This window comes from Lemur catta, chromosome 19 (genome assembly GCF_020740605.2).
Source record: "Lemur catta isolate mLemCat1 chromosome 19, mLemCat1.pri, whole genome shotgun sequence".
Classification (NCBI taxonomy): domain Eukaryota; kingdom Metazoa; phylum Chordata; class Mammalia; order Primates; family Lemuridae; genus Lemur; species Lemur catta.
The window spans coordinates 6442312-6458758 of record NC_059146.1 but is presented as its reverse complement, the minus strand read 5'-3'; the positions used below and the strand labels follow the sequence as shown (position 1 = coordinate 6458758).

The 16447-nt window shown below is 37.2% G+C and overlaps 1 protein-coding gene across 4 annotated transcripts in view; it reads right to left on the bottom strand.

Moving 5' to 3' along the window:
- Positions 1–8369: 8369 nt before the first annotated feature.
- Positions 8370–16447, bottom strand: part of EXOC1 (exocyst complex component 1) — a 51265-nt gene continuing 43187 nt past the window's right edge. For all 4 annotated transcript variants that reach the window (XM_045531653.1, XM_045531655.1, XM_045531656.1 and 1 more), the window contains 4 exons: positions 14166–14349; positions 12522–12721; positions 10887–11081; positions 8370–9049 (listed from right to left, as the gene is read on the bottom strand). In XM_045531653.1, the coding sequence (XP_045387609.1) occupies positions 8897–9049; positions 10887–11081; positions 12522–12721; positions 14166–14349 (732 nt within the window). In that variant the 3' untranslated portion in view covers positions 8370–8896. The remainder of the gene's footprint in view (positions 9050–10886; positions 11082–12521; positions 12722–14165; positions 14350–16447) is intronic.

The window sequence follows — 16447 nt, the reverse complement described above, 5'->3', positions numbered from 1 at the left end:
AAACATTTGTGAATGGAATTAAATTAAAATAAACTGTGTAGAGGGAGTCTGCTCACAGATGGAAAACCCATAGTCAAATTCTAGAATTCCATTTCTCCCTTGAAAACTCTGACGATCAGAGAGGAGCTCCATTCTTTCCTGTTTACTTCTCTCCCTTCCAACTAGGCCTTCCTCTTGGAAAATGTACTTAGTCTTTGTATATCACGTAACTGATCTATGGGTTGTGAACGTTGTACTCATTCATATACTGATTTAGCATTTCCATTTGGTGTACCTCCTCTGCTTTCTCATGCCTTAATGAGTTGTTTTATAGAATTTCCAGGAGGCAATGAGTTGAGTTCCGTAGATGACTTTTGTACAGCATCTTTCACATGTACAATTAAACACTTTTTTTGTTAACAACAAATAAATCTTATTTGAAAAGAGGTAGCCATAAATAGATTAATATCGTATTGCACAGCCGTCCAGTCAAGATGACTCTTTGGCTTTCCTTTGTCCCAAACACATACCAATTAGTAAATGTAAAAATAAAACCCCAAAAAGAAATGCAAAAAGGTGAATAGGACCAAAGCCATGGGTGAGCTTTGCTCCATTCATGTGGAAGACCAGAGTCAGGCTCACTGCGGAGCTCCAAAGCCTGAGGTCAGTGTCGCTGGCCTACAAAGGAGCAGGGGAAGGGAAAACAAAGCAAAACACAGTTGTTGCTAGTCATCACCCAGGTCCTAGGGCTTTGAGCAAACTGCAGGAATAGGGAGGGAGGCAGGAAGAAACAGAAACGGTCCTATAAGATTCCAATATCACTATGGGACAGGAGCCCCTACATGCCCTGGTGAGAATTAGTTCTTGACTGTGGCAATCATAATAGGGAGGAAGGAGAGCCAGATGTACAGAAAAAAAGGACTAATCTTTCACTGAAAATGAGCTTGCAAACCCAAATGCCAAAACAATGAAGAAATCTTATGCTAACAAAGATAGCCAACAAAATAGTCAAAACATGAATTCTCTCCAGATGAAATGAATCTTATGAAGCCTTTAAAATGAGTATTTTTTAAATGATCTAGATCAAGGTTTCTCAACCTCAGCACTTCTCCTTCCTTCCTTCCCTTTCTCTCTGCCTTCTTTTTCTTTCTTCTTCCCTCCTTCCATTTCTGGCTTTTTCTTTTACTTAAAAGCCCAAAGTTTCCATCCTGTTTATCTGTGGCTGGGGTTGGAGCCAGATGGGGAGGCTATCGAGGTAAAAGAGAAAAAAATCAATAATGTGTAAAAACATTATTCTGCCACGGCTATACACTGAAATAGAGTAGTATGTCTCCTGCCCTCGGACATCAGAGTGCCTGGTTCTGGGGCTTTCAGACTAAGACTGAATTATACCACCAGCTTTCCTGATTCTCCAGCTTGCAGATGGCAGATGGTGGGACTTCTCAGTCTCCATGATCACATGAGCCTATATATATATATATTCATATATATATGAAACCTACTGGTTCTGTTTCTCTGGAGAACCCTGATTAATACACTTGGTTTCTAATAGAGGAGATGAAGGTGAATAAAAGAATTTGGGAAGTCCTCTCCCAATAAAATACCCTATTATTTGAGACTATCGTTTGGTTGCATAATCTTATTTTGAAGGTTAGAAGCTGAATATTAATTCTATCTTTTTCTTCACATTACATGTAAATTGCTTAGAACAGTGACTAGCACACAGTAAGCAATAAATGTTGTCATTCGATAACAAATCACTGAATCTCCGTCTGAGACTGGTTAGTGTCTTGGGCCAACTAAGAAAAACATATGCTAGAAAAAGCAAAAGAGAAAAATCAGGTGAATTATTTCCAAGATATTAACCTCATAAACATTTACATTGTATTATATTTCAAAATTATCAATTCATAGCTTGTAGAGCAATTGAAACAATGTACAAGTACTATTTATTATGATTATTTTTTAGAGACAGGGTCTTGCTATGTTGCCCAGGCTGTATTCCTGGGCTCAAGAGATCCTCTTGCCTCAGCTTCCCAGGCTGGGATTACAGGTATGTGCCACCCCACCTGGTGAAAGTCCCTACTTAACTTGGAACATTTTCCTTGTCTTGGGCCGTATTTTATTCTTTTCTCTAAAGATGAAGACTTTAAGCCTTTTGGTTGTATCTTTTTGCTTATCCATCTTCCCCATGACACAGTGAGCTTTTGGAAGTTAGTAACCTTGTCTCTATAGCCACATAGGCCATCAATAACTGTTTGATGAATGAATAAATTATGGAATAATGAATGAATGAATACAATTATCAAAATATAGTAAACTATAGTAATATAAACTAAATATCTTTTAAAAATGTACTGTTACACACACTTGTTAAGATGCTTAGTTATTTTTGAGCTTTTTCAAAGATTGCCTCTGATTAAAATAGAACAGAGATTAAATTATGAGGGCTTTATTTACAGTTTCCTTTTAACTGCTTCTTATATAAGTGCTTCATACATAAGTGACCTTACACTGCATGATAGAATGAGGCGATTGGATGATGACAAGCATTCATTTCATCAAGGCTCTCATGTTTTTAATGTGACTATCTGATAGCATAGCAGTAATGTCCAAAGCATTCATGGCTTATTTTATTTTTGATGGATTATATAACGTATAGCCAATACGGCCTCTGCTGTCTAATGTGCGAGAGTAAAATGGAATGCACTGGTGATTGATCAATTGGATTTGTCAATGTCTTAAAAGGTAGTATATGATTCTTTTTTTAAATTAAAGAAGACATAACTTTGACAGGCTGATTAAAATGGGGACAAGATATGCTAGTCTAGTGAATAGATTATTGGCATATAAATAAGAAACAGGATCCAGTTTACGTCTAGTTTCCAGGATTGGTGAGTGGGACTCTTTCCCAGGTCATTTTGGAGGCTTCTAAATTAATTCCTTGGAAGGTCTGTTGAGAATAAAAGCCCTTCTTCTCCGCTTTGTCCCAAGTGGGCAGGTGGCAAACAGCTGCTTGGTGACCACCAGGGAAGCACACCTGAAGCCAGACAGGCCTGGCTTTGAATGGTGGCTCCATCACTTCTTAGCAATGTGACCTTGGAGAACAGCTCAAGTGGGCAGTTGACATCCCTTGTGAGAATTCAACTGGATGATACATTTTGACTGCAGTGCTTGGCACGTGGTGTTCTAGGTTCATTACAAACAACTAGTCATTTGGAAACAGGGCTCTGTTTCTAACCAGTGTGTGTTTGGGTTGCTGCTGGAAGGAGTAAGCCTCCACTTCCTACTTCCACATCCACAGTCATCTAAACCAGCACCCATCCTTCTCCGGTCTGTCTCACAGGTGGAGTAGGGAGGCTGTGGTGGTGCAGCTATGGTGGTAGCAGTGGTGGCAGCTGTGGACTGCAGAGGTAGGGATGTGATCTTATTTTTTTTTTTTTCAGACAGAGTCTTGCTCTGTTGCCCAGGCTAGAGTGTCGTGGCATTAGCCTAGCTCACAGCAACCTCAAACTCCTGGGCTCAATCAATCCTCCCGCCTCAGCCTCCCGAGTAGCTGGGACTACAGGTGTGCACCACCACGTCTGGCTAATTCTTTTTTTCTATTTTTTTTTTTTTTTAGTTGCCCGGCTAATTTCTATTTTTAGTAGAGATGGGGGTCTCGCTGTTGCTGAGGCTGGTCTCGAACTCCTGACCTCAAGCAATCCTTCCACCTCGGCCTCCCAGAGTGCTAGGATTACAGGCATGAGCCACCATGCCTGGCAAATTTTTTTTTCTATTTTTAGTTGCTCATGTAATTTATTTTTATTTTTAGTAGAGATGGGGTCTCGCTCTTGCTCAGGCTGATCTCGAACTCCTGAGCTCAAGCAATCCTCCGGCCTCAGCCTCCCCAAGTTGCTAGGGTTATAGATTTGAGCCATCACGCCCGATCAATAGTGATGTGATCTTGAAGCCAAAAAGATCAATGATGGCCCTTTGACTTGTGGCCCTCCAGCCCTTCTACTGATTTTGTAAGCACATAATTTCATGAATTAAATTATTTTTCAAATACCTAGAATGCTTTTCATTTCCCTCACTAAACTCTGACAAATACACAAGCTTAAGATCATTTTAATAAAATCCTGGCTTCGACTCTGGCTACCTGTATGGGTCACTACTCTTCTTTTCTTCATATCAAGCTTTTAGAAACAGTAGTTTTTTTATACCATAAAATTTTCTATGCATCTTTGGGCTTAATTCCACCACAATGAGGCTTTCTCTCTGCTACTGAAGCACTGACATGGCTTGACCAAGGTCAGTAATGATCAACCAAATGCCAATTTCAATGGACTCTTTCTGTCCTTGTCTTATTGAGCCACTATTGGACACTGTTGATCACAGCTTTCTTTCTGGAACATCCTCTCCTCTTGGTTCCTGTGACACAGTCTTTCCAGACTTCCTCTTCCTTCTTTGACCACTCCTGGTCAACCTCTGTCGTGAGCTCCGTATTCTCTCTAAATGTTGGTGCTCCGCGGTGTTCCAGCCTCAGAACTTTTTTCCTTCTTAGGACATTGGGCAATTGAATAGAGTTCTGTGAATTCAGCTACTGTCCCAGTGGTAATGACTCCCAAGTCTCCACCCCTCCTCTGTGTGCAAATCCTACATGTTCTGGGCACTGCAGGAGATGAGTTTGGAGAGGTAGGGGGGGATTCAGACTGCATAGGGCCCTACAAACTGTGGGTAGGAGTTTGCTTTTCTAGAGCAACAGGAAGCCACCTAAAGGTGCGGCAGATGGAACGTTCCAAAGATAGCTGCCCAAGTATATACCCCATCCACACACTCTTCTTACAAAGTGGCTGATGCCCTCACTTCTCTGACCAATAGAGTATGGCAGAAGTGAAGTTATGTAACTTTTGCAGGTAGGTTATAATCATTCTCTCTCTCTCTCTCTCTCCCCCCCAACCCTGCTGCCGCCTCCCTTGGAACCCAGCCACTATGCTGTGCTGGAGCCCAAACAAGTCTTTACAGAGAAACCACCTGGAGGGGCCCATGTGGAAAGGTCCTGAAGTCCCCAGCCATGAGCCAGTCATGTAAGAGAAGGAATCTTCAGATGATCGCAGCCCCCAGCCTGGGAGTTACACCCACTGGGGCTCCGGACATCACAGAGCAAAGACAAGCCGTCTCTGCTGTGCCTGAATCCTGACTCACGGAATCCATAGGCATAAAAATGGTTATTTTTCCTCATCCCAGTTTGGGGTAATTTGCTACACAGCTAAAGTAACTGGGACAAAAGGGTATAAACAAGGAAGTTTGTGTGATCTATTTTATTTTATTACTTTATTTTTTATTTTTAGAGACTCTGTCACCAAGGCTGGAGTGCAGTGACATGATCATAGCTCATTGCAGCCTCAAACTCCTGGGCTCAAGCGATCCTCCCACTTCGGCCTCCCAAAGTGCTAGGATTACAGGTATGAGCCACTGCGCCCGGCCCCATTTCCTTTATAAAATCTTCCTTGACTTTATCAGACCCTAAATGTATCTAGCTCCTTTGAGCTATTACAACACTTACTGTCTATATTATTCACTTGGCATCTATCATTGACTGTATTGTCCTATATAGTTTATTTGATTTTGTGTATATATGTGTTTCGTGCTTGCATCAATGGGGGATCTCTGGTTGCAAACTACAGAAACTAACTTGGCTAACTTAAGTGCTCCCTAGCACCCCCTCACCCCAATGTGGCAAAAGTATCGGGCAATTCACAGAATCAAAGAAAAACAGAACCATCTGACCTTGGGAAGGACAGAAACCAGGACAACTATGGGAGTCTTTATAGAATAAATTTATCAACAGCTTCTTGGTATGACCACTGGAAGGATTCAGGCCACTGCTCAAGATTCAGATGCCTGGTGGAAAGGCAGAGGGTCTGGTTGGTCCAGCTAGTTTAGTCACAGGCCAATCCTTGTGATGGATATTCCACTGGGATCCAGAATGATTCTAGTGTGATACAGAATGGGAGACAATTCAACTCATTTCTAGAGTAATTTGATACATTTTATACTTCCTGGTGAAGAGCAACATAATTTTTTAGGCAGAAAAAGAAACTGTGTATGTCCAAAGAGAAGGCTAAGAGGCAGGGAATTATTTAAAAGACAAGGGACCCTGAGAATAAACAGAGAAATCATGGTTCTTAGAGTGATGCCCTAAAGGAACAGCACTTCAGGCTTCATCAGTAAAAATCAAAGTATTCAGTCTATTCTACTCTCATTAACTGTCCTCCTCGCTTCTGTTCAGAGCCCTGTTCACTGCAATGCATTTTATGGTTTGATCAATCATACAGATTACTCCTCCCAAATAAACAAATATGAATATGAATTTTTATGAGCAGGGGTTAGAAGTAGTACAGTTTATAGCTACAGTTAAAGTAAACTTTGTTTATAAATTCCAAGTGAAGTTATCATAAGTAAATGTGAATAACACTTCAAGATTATTTTTATTCACATTAAATTTTAGGACCTACTAACTTTTTTTATGACAGCATGTGGTATTGTGGATTAAATGTTGTATTATTCCAGTACTTTAAAATCCTTTAGAAAGGTCTCCTTCCTTAAGAGCTATAATATTGACTGGTCAATGCTGACTTCAAAGTAGTTGCACAGTAATCAATATTGGCTTAGTTACAACTTGGCAAAGCCTGGGGCATAAACTAATAAGAATGGCTGGTCCAGAAAAACTAGGAGGAAAAAGATCTCTTTCAAAAGATAGTAAGCGCTACATGTTAAATTCTAATGAAACAACATAAAATTTCTTCTAAAGAACTCTCAAACTTTTCTGCACAAATTATTATGTAATTACACCTACAAAACACAAAAGGATCACGCTTGTGCTTCTCAAGATCCCCAAATGTTAAATAACTTGCCTAAAGTTACCCACTAAATAAGTGTAAAAGTTTGGGGAAGATTTTTTTTATCCTATTAATATATGGTCCATTATGCAATGGAAGTTAAATAGAAACTCCTGATGAATAGTAACATATAGATAATCATTAAAGAAATTAAGCACAGTCTTTTAAAATTTTAAATGATTGCACGCACATTCTAATGTTTATATACATGTTATTTTTACATATTTGTTATTAAAGCAGACATATCATTTGGGGATCTACAATTTTCTTTGATCCCTCGGTATAATTCTCCTACCTTTCCCCTCATATCAGACACAAGAAACCAAATTAATACTTCTCACTTCAGAAAGCTCCTTCTTCTGTGAAATGCCAAAATAAGCTTTTTTGGTCCTTTTATCTATGTTTCTTTCTTTCTTTCTTTTTTTTTTAAAGAGACAGAATCTTACTCTGTTGCCCAGTCTGGAGTGCAGTGACATGATCACAGCTCACTACAGCCTCGAACTCCCGGGCTTGAGTGATCCAACTGCTTCAGCCTCCTGAGTAGTTGGGACTACAGGCACATGCCACCACATCTGGCTAATTTTTAAATTTTTTGTAGAGACGGGGTCTCACTATGTTGCCCAGGCTGGCCTTGAACTCCTGGGCTCAAGCAATCCTCCTGCCTGAGCCTTCCAAAGTGCTGGGATTACAAGTGTGAGCCACCATACCCAGTCCATTTTTAGGAATTTTTAAATAAGTTTTGGATACTAATTGCTTTGTTACATGTGTTGCAGTTATCTTCTCTCAATTTGTGGATTGTCATTTCACTTTCATCAAAAAATGACAAGTTCTGGAAACATGAAATATGCCTCCATTTATTTAGGCCTTATTTATTATCTTGCGATAGTCTTTATGATTTTTCCATAAAGGCCTTATACATCTTATATTAGTCAGCTTGGGCTGCCATAAAAGAATACCGTAGACTAGGCGGCTTAAGCAATTTATTTTCTCACAGTTTTGGAGTTTTGGAAGCTGGAAGTCTGAGATCAGGGCATCACTACAGTCAGGTTCTGGTGAAGGCCATCTTCCTGGCTTGCAGACAGCTGCCTTCTCACTGCGTCCTCACATGGCAGAGAGAGAGTGAGAGAGCTCTCGTGTTTCTTCCTCTTTATATAAGGGCACCAGGTGTACTGGACCAGGACTCCACCCTCATGACTTCATTAACCTTTATCACATCCCTGAAGGCCCTATCTCTAATACAGTCATATGGAGGCGTAGGGCTTCAACATATAAATTTTGGGGGGACACAAAAGCACATATTTTATTAGATTTACTCCTAAATACTAAATATCTTTGATGGTATCATAAATGGTTTTATTTTTATTATCTCATTAGTTTTCTTATTATAATACTTTTAAGTGTTTTATGGTATATAAACCTGTAATTAATTTTTGTATATTGATTTTGTAACAACTTGCTTTTATATAGAAGATAGCATATAAAAGACTTAAAATATTATCAAATGTCAACTTTTTTGAAAATTTCTTTATTTCACATTTATTACTACACAGAGTTACATAATCCTCAAAATCTAAGCTTACAACTGATCATCACACTAGCTCCCTTATCTATATACACATGTGTTAGACAGTGGAAAAAAACAATTCTGTACAATATTTTAGTAGTTACATGATTTGTAAGCAACAGAGAAGTAGTGAAAGCCGAAGAACTGCCAATCCATTACTCCCAGGATAACCACTCTGAAACACAGGAAACTGGGCAATAAAGGAAAATTTCCTGTTCAGTCACTGAAAAATGCTAACGACATTTTATGATGAGATAAACGCTTAAAGTTAACACACAACACACTGGGCAAATAAAACTGCACACAGGTTGTAGTTTTGCACTTAAATATTTGTAGTATGGCACTACCCATTTATCTGACATTTAATAATACATAAAATTTTAAGTATGTGTTCTCAAAGCAGTTGCTTGATATTTTGGTATAGTGTCTGGTGTGCTTTATTCATTTACCTGTTCTTCTTTCACAAAGCTTAGTGGGACTGTGCAATGCTGGAACAATAATCCAGAATGTCCTGAATAGTGAATTCCATTGTAACACCAGAGCCAGGGTAACAGCGAGCTATCAAACCTTCAAAGTGCTTGTACTGGCGTATAAATTCATCTTGCATGGAGTGCCACACCACCTATTATAAAAAAGAGAATAAAAGTCATTAAACTATGAATGGAAATAATATTAATATATAATCACATATGTAGAAATAATATCAACACATATTCTAAGAATTTGGCATAGTACAGTCGTTAAGAACATGTATTCTGAAGCCAGAATCTTAGCTCCTTTCCAAAAAAATTTTTTTTTTGTAGAGACAGGGTCTCACTATGTTGCCCAGGCTGGTCTCGAACTCTTGGCCTCAAATGATCTTCCCATCTTGGCCTCCCAAAGCAGTGGGATTACAGGCGTGAGCCACCGCACCTGGCCTTTATCCTAGCTCCTTTTACTTATAAGATTTGTGAGCACCAGTGTGTGACATCACAGCCCTGTATCTCAAGTTCCTTATCTATAAACCAGAGTAATAATACTTTCCTCTTAAGTTTTTTGTGAGGATTAAATAAGTAAATGTACATAAAGTGCTTAGAATAGCATTTGACACAAGTAAGCACTGATTGCATTTTAGCTATTATTATATATACTCCAATAACCAACACAGATGTAGATACAGACAATTATGGATCGAACTAAGACTAGTGATTAAATGAAGTGCAACAGTTAATGCTTCAATTTCACTTCTGACAAAATTTAAACATTTCTTTATCTAAAATGGATGACGTAAAACATTGCTCGACGCCATGGAGGACACCAAAATGAGTCCGACCTACCTTCGGCAATCAAGTGATTTATAATCTACTAGCGGAGACTAATATGTAGACAACTGTCAAGACGGACTGTGATACACACATTGACGTAACAGCTCTATTAACAGATTACAGCTTACTCTACATCAGCACAGTGCACAGTGCCGTATGTCTGTGTTATCCTATTTAAGTCTCACGCCAACCTGACGAGGGTGGGTATTACGATCATCATCTCTACTTGACAGCTGAGGGAATGTATTCTTTCAGGATTTTTTCTGTTAAACCCTAAATCTCATAAATCCAAAATTCCTATCAAAACCAATCACTACTCCCTAACAGTATTGCACTTTTTGCTTTTCACTGTTTAGCTCATGCTATTTCCTACACCCTAAATCTCATAAATCCAAAATTCCTATCAAAACCAATCACTACCCCCTAACAGTATTGCACTTTTTGCTTTTCACTGTTTAGCTCATGCTATTTCCTACACCTAGAACACCATTTCTCCCCAATCCCACTTGACCTGTTAAAATACTATCTGGCTTTCAGAGGTTAACACAATTAATGAGTTTCCTTCAGGAAACCTTCCATGATCTTGACATCAGAATTATTTTCACTCTTCTCTGCGCCTCTCAGTATGGTTTATAAAGAATAATGGCCTAACTCAGGGTTTACACCCGGCTCCACTACCCCATTAGTTATGGGATCTTGGTCTTCTTACTCCACCTCTCTAAGCTTTGATTTTCTTACCTATAAAATGACAATGACAATAACAGTAGTGCCTACTATATGAGAGAGGTATTGTTTCTGCTTTTCAAGTAAGAAAACTGAGGCTCAAAGAGGTTCAATAACTTGCCCAAAGTCATGCAGCTTAATCTGGAGCCAGATTATGAACCCATTTCTAACTCCAAACACTTAACCAATCAAACAAACAAAAGAAAAACAAACTTCCGCACCAGAAAATAATAGAAATACAAAATAAGCAGCAACAGCCATATAAACTTATATAAATATTATTTCTTTCTTCCTTACAATTCATTAATCCGGTCTGTACTTTATGGAACTTTCTTCCTGGTCTAGATTTGTAGCATTTCTAGAGAAATATTTAGACAAAAGCAATATATGTACGGATCTTTAAGCAAGGATGGTCAAAAGAACTAAGCATACCTGAAGTAAGTTCTCCTCTTCACACAAATGTTTGTCAACCTTCTTGTAGAGGTTATCCAGACCTTTTTTTACTTCTTTTCCAGGATACTCTTTAATAACTTTACGAAGTTCTTGTTTGTTAAATGCAAGTTGGTAGCTTACTTCCTCCTCTCTTATACCCTGTGCTACTCGAGCTTCAACGCCTTCAAAGAAATGCTTCATGGAAATGAAAACAAACAATGGTTAAGACCTGCTTTTATTACTGCTTACATTTTTTAAAAATCTGATTACAAAACAGTATATATATAATCACTGTGTAAAAGGTGTGAAAGTATAAAGAATAAAATAACAATCACATATTCTCATGGCCCTCAGATAACCACTGTTAACATTTTAGGTTTCTTTCTTTATCCTTTAATATGTGAAAAAGTACATGAGACTATTAATTTCATATGTGCTTTTAAAATTTTGTCTCCACATAGACTTTTAATTGGTTATTACTGGCACAGAAGAAATAAATTGTTTTTAAATTTATTTTGAATCCAGCCACTTTATCAGACACCAATAATTTCAACATATTGTATATAGGCAATCATAATCTTGAAACTCCTTTCCATATCTCTTACTTATGTTTCAAGGCTTGTTGCACTGGCCAGGGCTTCAAAAACAATGTTAAATAATAAAGGATCTAGCAATGTGTCTGCTTTAAATTGTCAAAGGGAATGCTTCTAATGTTGCAGTTAAGTATCATGTAGGCTTTAGGCCTAAGACATCTTTTATCTGATTAAAAGAATATCTGTCCTTGAATTTTATAAGGAATTAGCTCCATATCTGATTAAATGTCTTTTAAGTAATTCTTTGAATTGTTGACAACAGATACATATTCTTTACTTAACTCTAATTTTAAGTTAAAAATATACAAAGGATGACTAATCATATTGTGGACAAAGTTAGTTAGAAGGTTCATTTAAGCTTCCACTATGTTCAGAGTTCTCTAAAACCATCATTTCTTAACTTTAATTATCAGACTTGCTCTGGTAAATGACTCAAGTCAGGAAAGAAAAGGAAAGGCAAGCAAAAGACAATGTACAAAACAATTTTTGGCTTTACTTGTATCTTGATAATGTTTTTGGAATCTCCACCTAAACTAGCCACAAAGATTGGCTATTTATGAAGTAAGAAATGGGAAACAGTTGGTAAAATGGAAAAGCCTAATCTAGGTTCATCCCCCAGCTTTGTAATTTATAAGCTATTATAACATCAGGCAAGTTTATATACTTTCGATTTCTTCATTTGTGAAATGGGAATAATACTACCTTAGCTCACATCATTGTTTATAAGAAGTAAAAGAAATAATGTATGGATAATAGAATAATATTAATTATTAACTAATATTATGTTAATAATAAAATTATTAAAATATTATAACAGATAATAAATAATATATAGAAATAATGTACAGATAAAAGATATAATGTATAGGGCATCCAGCAGTGTCTGGCACACAAGCAGCTTCAATAACTGAGTCCTTCCTTCCTTATTCCCCTGTGTCAACACACGAGAAAATTTAAGATAAATTTCGACATGTTATTCACACGCACACAGACGGATACAGGTTCAAAACCAGGAAAAAACACTGAATGAAAATATATTTACGTTTAGCTTTTCAAGAGGTTGTCCTAAAGAGTAAATGACATAAGACTGAAGGTGATCTGTGTATTTCTGTTTGGCTTCTTTTTTTTCAGCTTCTAGACATGAGATTTTCAAACGAGAAAGAGTTGCAAAAATATGGTGAAAGTTTTCCATCATAACCACATCCCTGGGGGTCTTCTGGCTTTCGTTTGCTACTTTCTCCACTAAAATCAAAACAAAAAATAAAATAACATCTCTGATATGAGTATGACCACATTTAGCTATAAACATATGTGTATGATTAATTTTCTTCATTTGTAAGTTTAAGAATTAAACACATTTCTCTGGACTTAATAAAATATACCATATTAGAGGGTCTTCACATATCTTAACATAATAAAAAGTCACCCTAAAACAGTACCATGTATATATGGAAATTTATATATAATAAAGGTATCTTTTCGAATCTGTGGGGCATGGATGAATTATTCAAAATGTGTTAGGACAACCAGATGGACCTTTTGAATACACTAAATTTAGACTCTTATTTCAAATCTTTCAGCCAATTCTAAATTGCTCAAGTACTTAAAATGCAAAAAACAAATAAATAAATACAATCATAAGTACTAAAGAAAATATTGCTAATTAAAAAATAATAATTTTGTGGTAGTGTGACCATTCTAAGAATGGCCCAAAATGTAGAAGCCATAAAAGGCAAGATGGATAAATTTGACATAAAATTTGAAAAATCCTGTAAAGTAAAAGATAACAAAAAGATAACCATAAACAAAATTAATGAAATGCAAATTAGTGACATAATTTATAGCCTATTAGAGGTTGACAAAGAATAATAAGATTGGTAACACCTGGTAATATCCAGCACTAGGACAGGTGTAATGGAAACTTTCACCAAGTGCTCATAGCACTAAATGGGTATGAGCTTTCTATACTGCAATTTGGCAACAACCTTGAGATACACACAAACCCTTTGATCCAATAATCGCATTTCTAGTGATTTACTTTAAGGAAATTATCTGACAAGTATACAAAGATATATAACTATAAACTAAATGCCTATTAATAGAAGATCTGGTAAATAGATAATGATACATGAAAGACTATGTAATCATTAAAAATTATGATTATCTAAATTAATTCACAAGGAAAGACACTAGGATTATACAGTCCAGCAGCTTCCAAACAGTGTGTCATATATAATACAATTTTTATATTAAAGAACACACATATACACATAATATGCACACACACACGAGAGAGAGAGAGTGACAATGCAGTTTGGAAGAATAAAAATTAAATATTATTTCTGCACAATGAGATTACAAATGATCTTTATTTTCTTCTTGACTTTTTAAATCAGTTTTCTAATTTTGGGGGGGTAGGCAGTGAGCATATATTGCTTTAGAATCAGATAAAGCAAAGCTACTTTGAATTGATTTGCTTAAGGTTACACGGACATCACTGCCCATCATCTCCAGAAGACCCTTGTTAAAATGCAATTGTAATCTGGAAGGTCATTTTTTGTGTGTTTAAAAAATGATTTTCAGTTTTGCATAAGTGATAAGCTCATGTCTGTCTCCAACTTCTGAGTTACCAAAAATAATGAAAACAACAACCACAAAAATTCTTTAGAATATAACAAAAGCTTACCATTAACAAACACTCCTCTGATAAGTTTGGTGTATGCTTTATCTAGGTCTCCACGACGCTCAGCATTTTTAAAGATTGATTCTGCGAGTCCAGCAAATTCTTCAAATTCAGCAACAAATGGAAGAATTCCAACTTTACTCTTCTTTGAAATCTTTACTTCTTCCATTTGCCTTATTTGGTTACTCTAAAGTTAGGCAGAAAGCAAAGGAGAGAAATAGCTAAGCAACTCAGAAACTACATGTAATTAAATAATCAAATATATACATCATAGAGGCAGGACATTATGTAGTACCTAGACCATTTTGGATGCCTACTAATTGAGGATGAATCAACAGGGATAACTAAGAAAAAATAATCCTACAGAATCAAAAAAACATTCTTCTAGTAAGTTTTATTTAAGAAAATTTTTAAAAATCCAAATTATTTAAAACAAAATACAATCAAGGCTTGTGAACCATCAAGTCTGTGGTTCAAAGCAAAAAATAACCAATATACATTTCTCTTATTTATGAAAGACAAGTACAAGGCAATTGCCTATTTTAGGTTAAAGTAGAGCAGATACCAGAGCATATATAGGATCTCTCCAGGTAACTTCTGGCTGGGGCCTATGTGGCCAAGCTTGAGAACCACAGAGATTTCCAATTCTCATCACTCTGAATTTTCTATTTGTATAGACAAGTTCTCTATTTTGGGGGTATACAGGGAGGACAGGCATTTCTATATGGATTTACATTATATAGTTTTCCATATATTACTTATTTTAAGTTAGTTCAGCAAAATGCTTGTGCATGATGATGACAAAGTGCAAAAAGAAATGTTTCATGTAGGCAAGAATCCAGACATCTGGGTTTAAAAAGATCCATGGATTCAATTATGGTTCTATGTAACTCTCAGGGGATCTAGAGCTGCTCATGGTAAGAATTACACTGCCAAATACTGTTGGGTCATTTCAACTTCTACCTAAAATTTCACTGGGTTGACATTTTGGGGGTATAACTTAAAAACCTATGACGTTGATTAGAAACATAATTATCTCTAGGCTGCAGGCATTAATATAAGAAAGCCCTGTGAGTCCAGTCAAGTATTTCATATCATCTTTACCGATGTTACACTTCATCAGTATTGATAACTGTGTGGTCTAAAGATGAATGCAGTAGAGAAGACAGTGGTCAGATTGCCTGTGCTGGAACCAGACCATCTGGGTTTGTATACCAGCTCCGTCACTTTTTAACTGTTGACTTGGGGAAAGTGACTTCACCTCTCGAAGCACCTATCATATGCAGGGGGTGAGGAATAGATGAGAAAGTGTATGCAAAGTACTTGGACTTGTGCCTGGTACACAGTAGGCACTCACTTATGAATGTCGGTCTATTGTTCTTATTAAGCTACATGCAGATTTTTGTTTTGTGTGGCATTTAAATGTACAGGATATAGAATGTAGTCTGAACATATATGAACATTAATAGGAAGTTCTAAATGACAGTTGTCCTCTCTGGCTTTGTGACCAGGATTGAAATTGCATTCATTTAAGAAAAGGGCCAACTATGAACAAATTCTGACAAAAATCATCCAAGTTTCTCTCAGGCTGTAAGTATACATTATTTCCAGTCCGTTGCCCAATATTGCCATCACAGAAGGACACGGAGGCTATTAGTGTCTAAGACTACAACTTTGAGGCTGGGCGCGGTGGCTCACGCCTGTAATCCTAGCCCGCTGAGGCGGGCGGATTGTTTGAGCTCAGGAGTTCGAGACCAGCCTGAGCGAGAGTGAGACCCCATCTCTACTAAAAATAGAAAGAAATTATATGGACAGCTAAAAATGTATATATAGAAAAAATTAGCCAGGCATGGTGGCACATGCCTGTAGTCCCAGCTACTCGGGAGGCTGAGGCAGGAGGATCGCTCGAGCCCAGGAGTTTGAGGTTGCTATGAGCTAGGCTGATGCCACGGCACTCTAGCCCAGGCAACAGACTGAGACTCTGTCTCAAAAAAAAAAACACTACAACTTTGATATAGCCGTGTAATCACTATATTACTTGTCCATCCTTTGTCCAGGGCAATTTATAACCGAATCATATAATTCTCAAAAGTTTAAGAGGGTGTATCTATGTCACTACAGTGTGAGGAATCCAGAAAAGTAAACTAAATGCAGTTAAGAAATGTACTAGACTGCAGAATCCAGCTTGGTAGTACTTGACGTGTAAGTTACTTTCTCTTTTAGCTCTAGTTCAGGTGATGGTAGCTTTCTTAGCTCTTTTCCTTGAAGAACACCAGATACTCTGG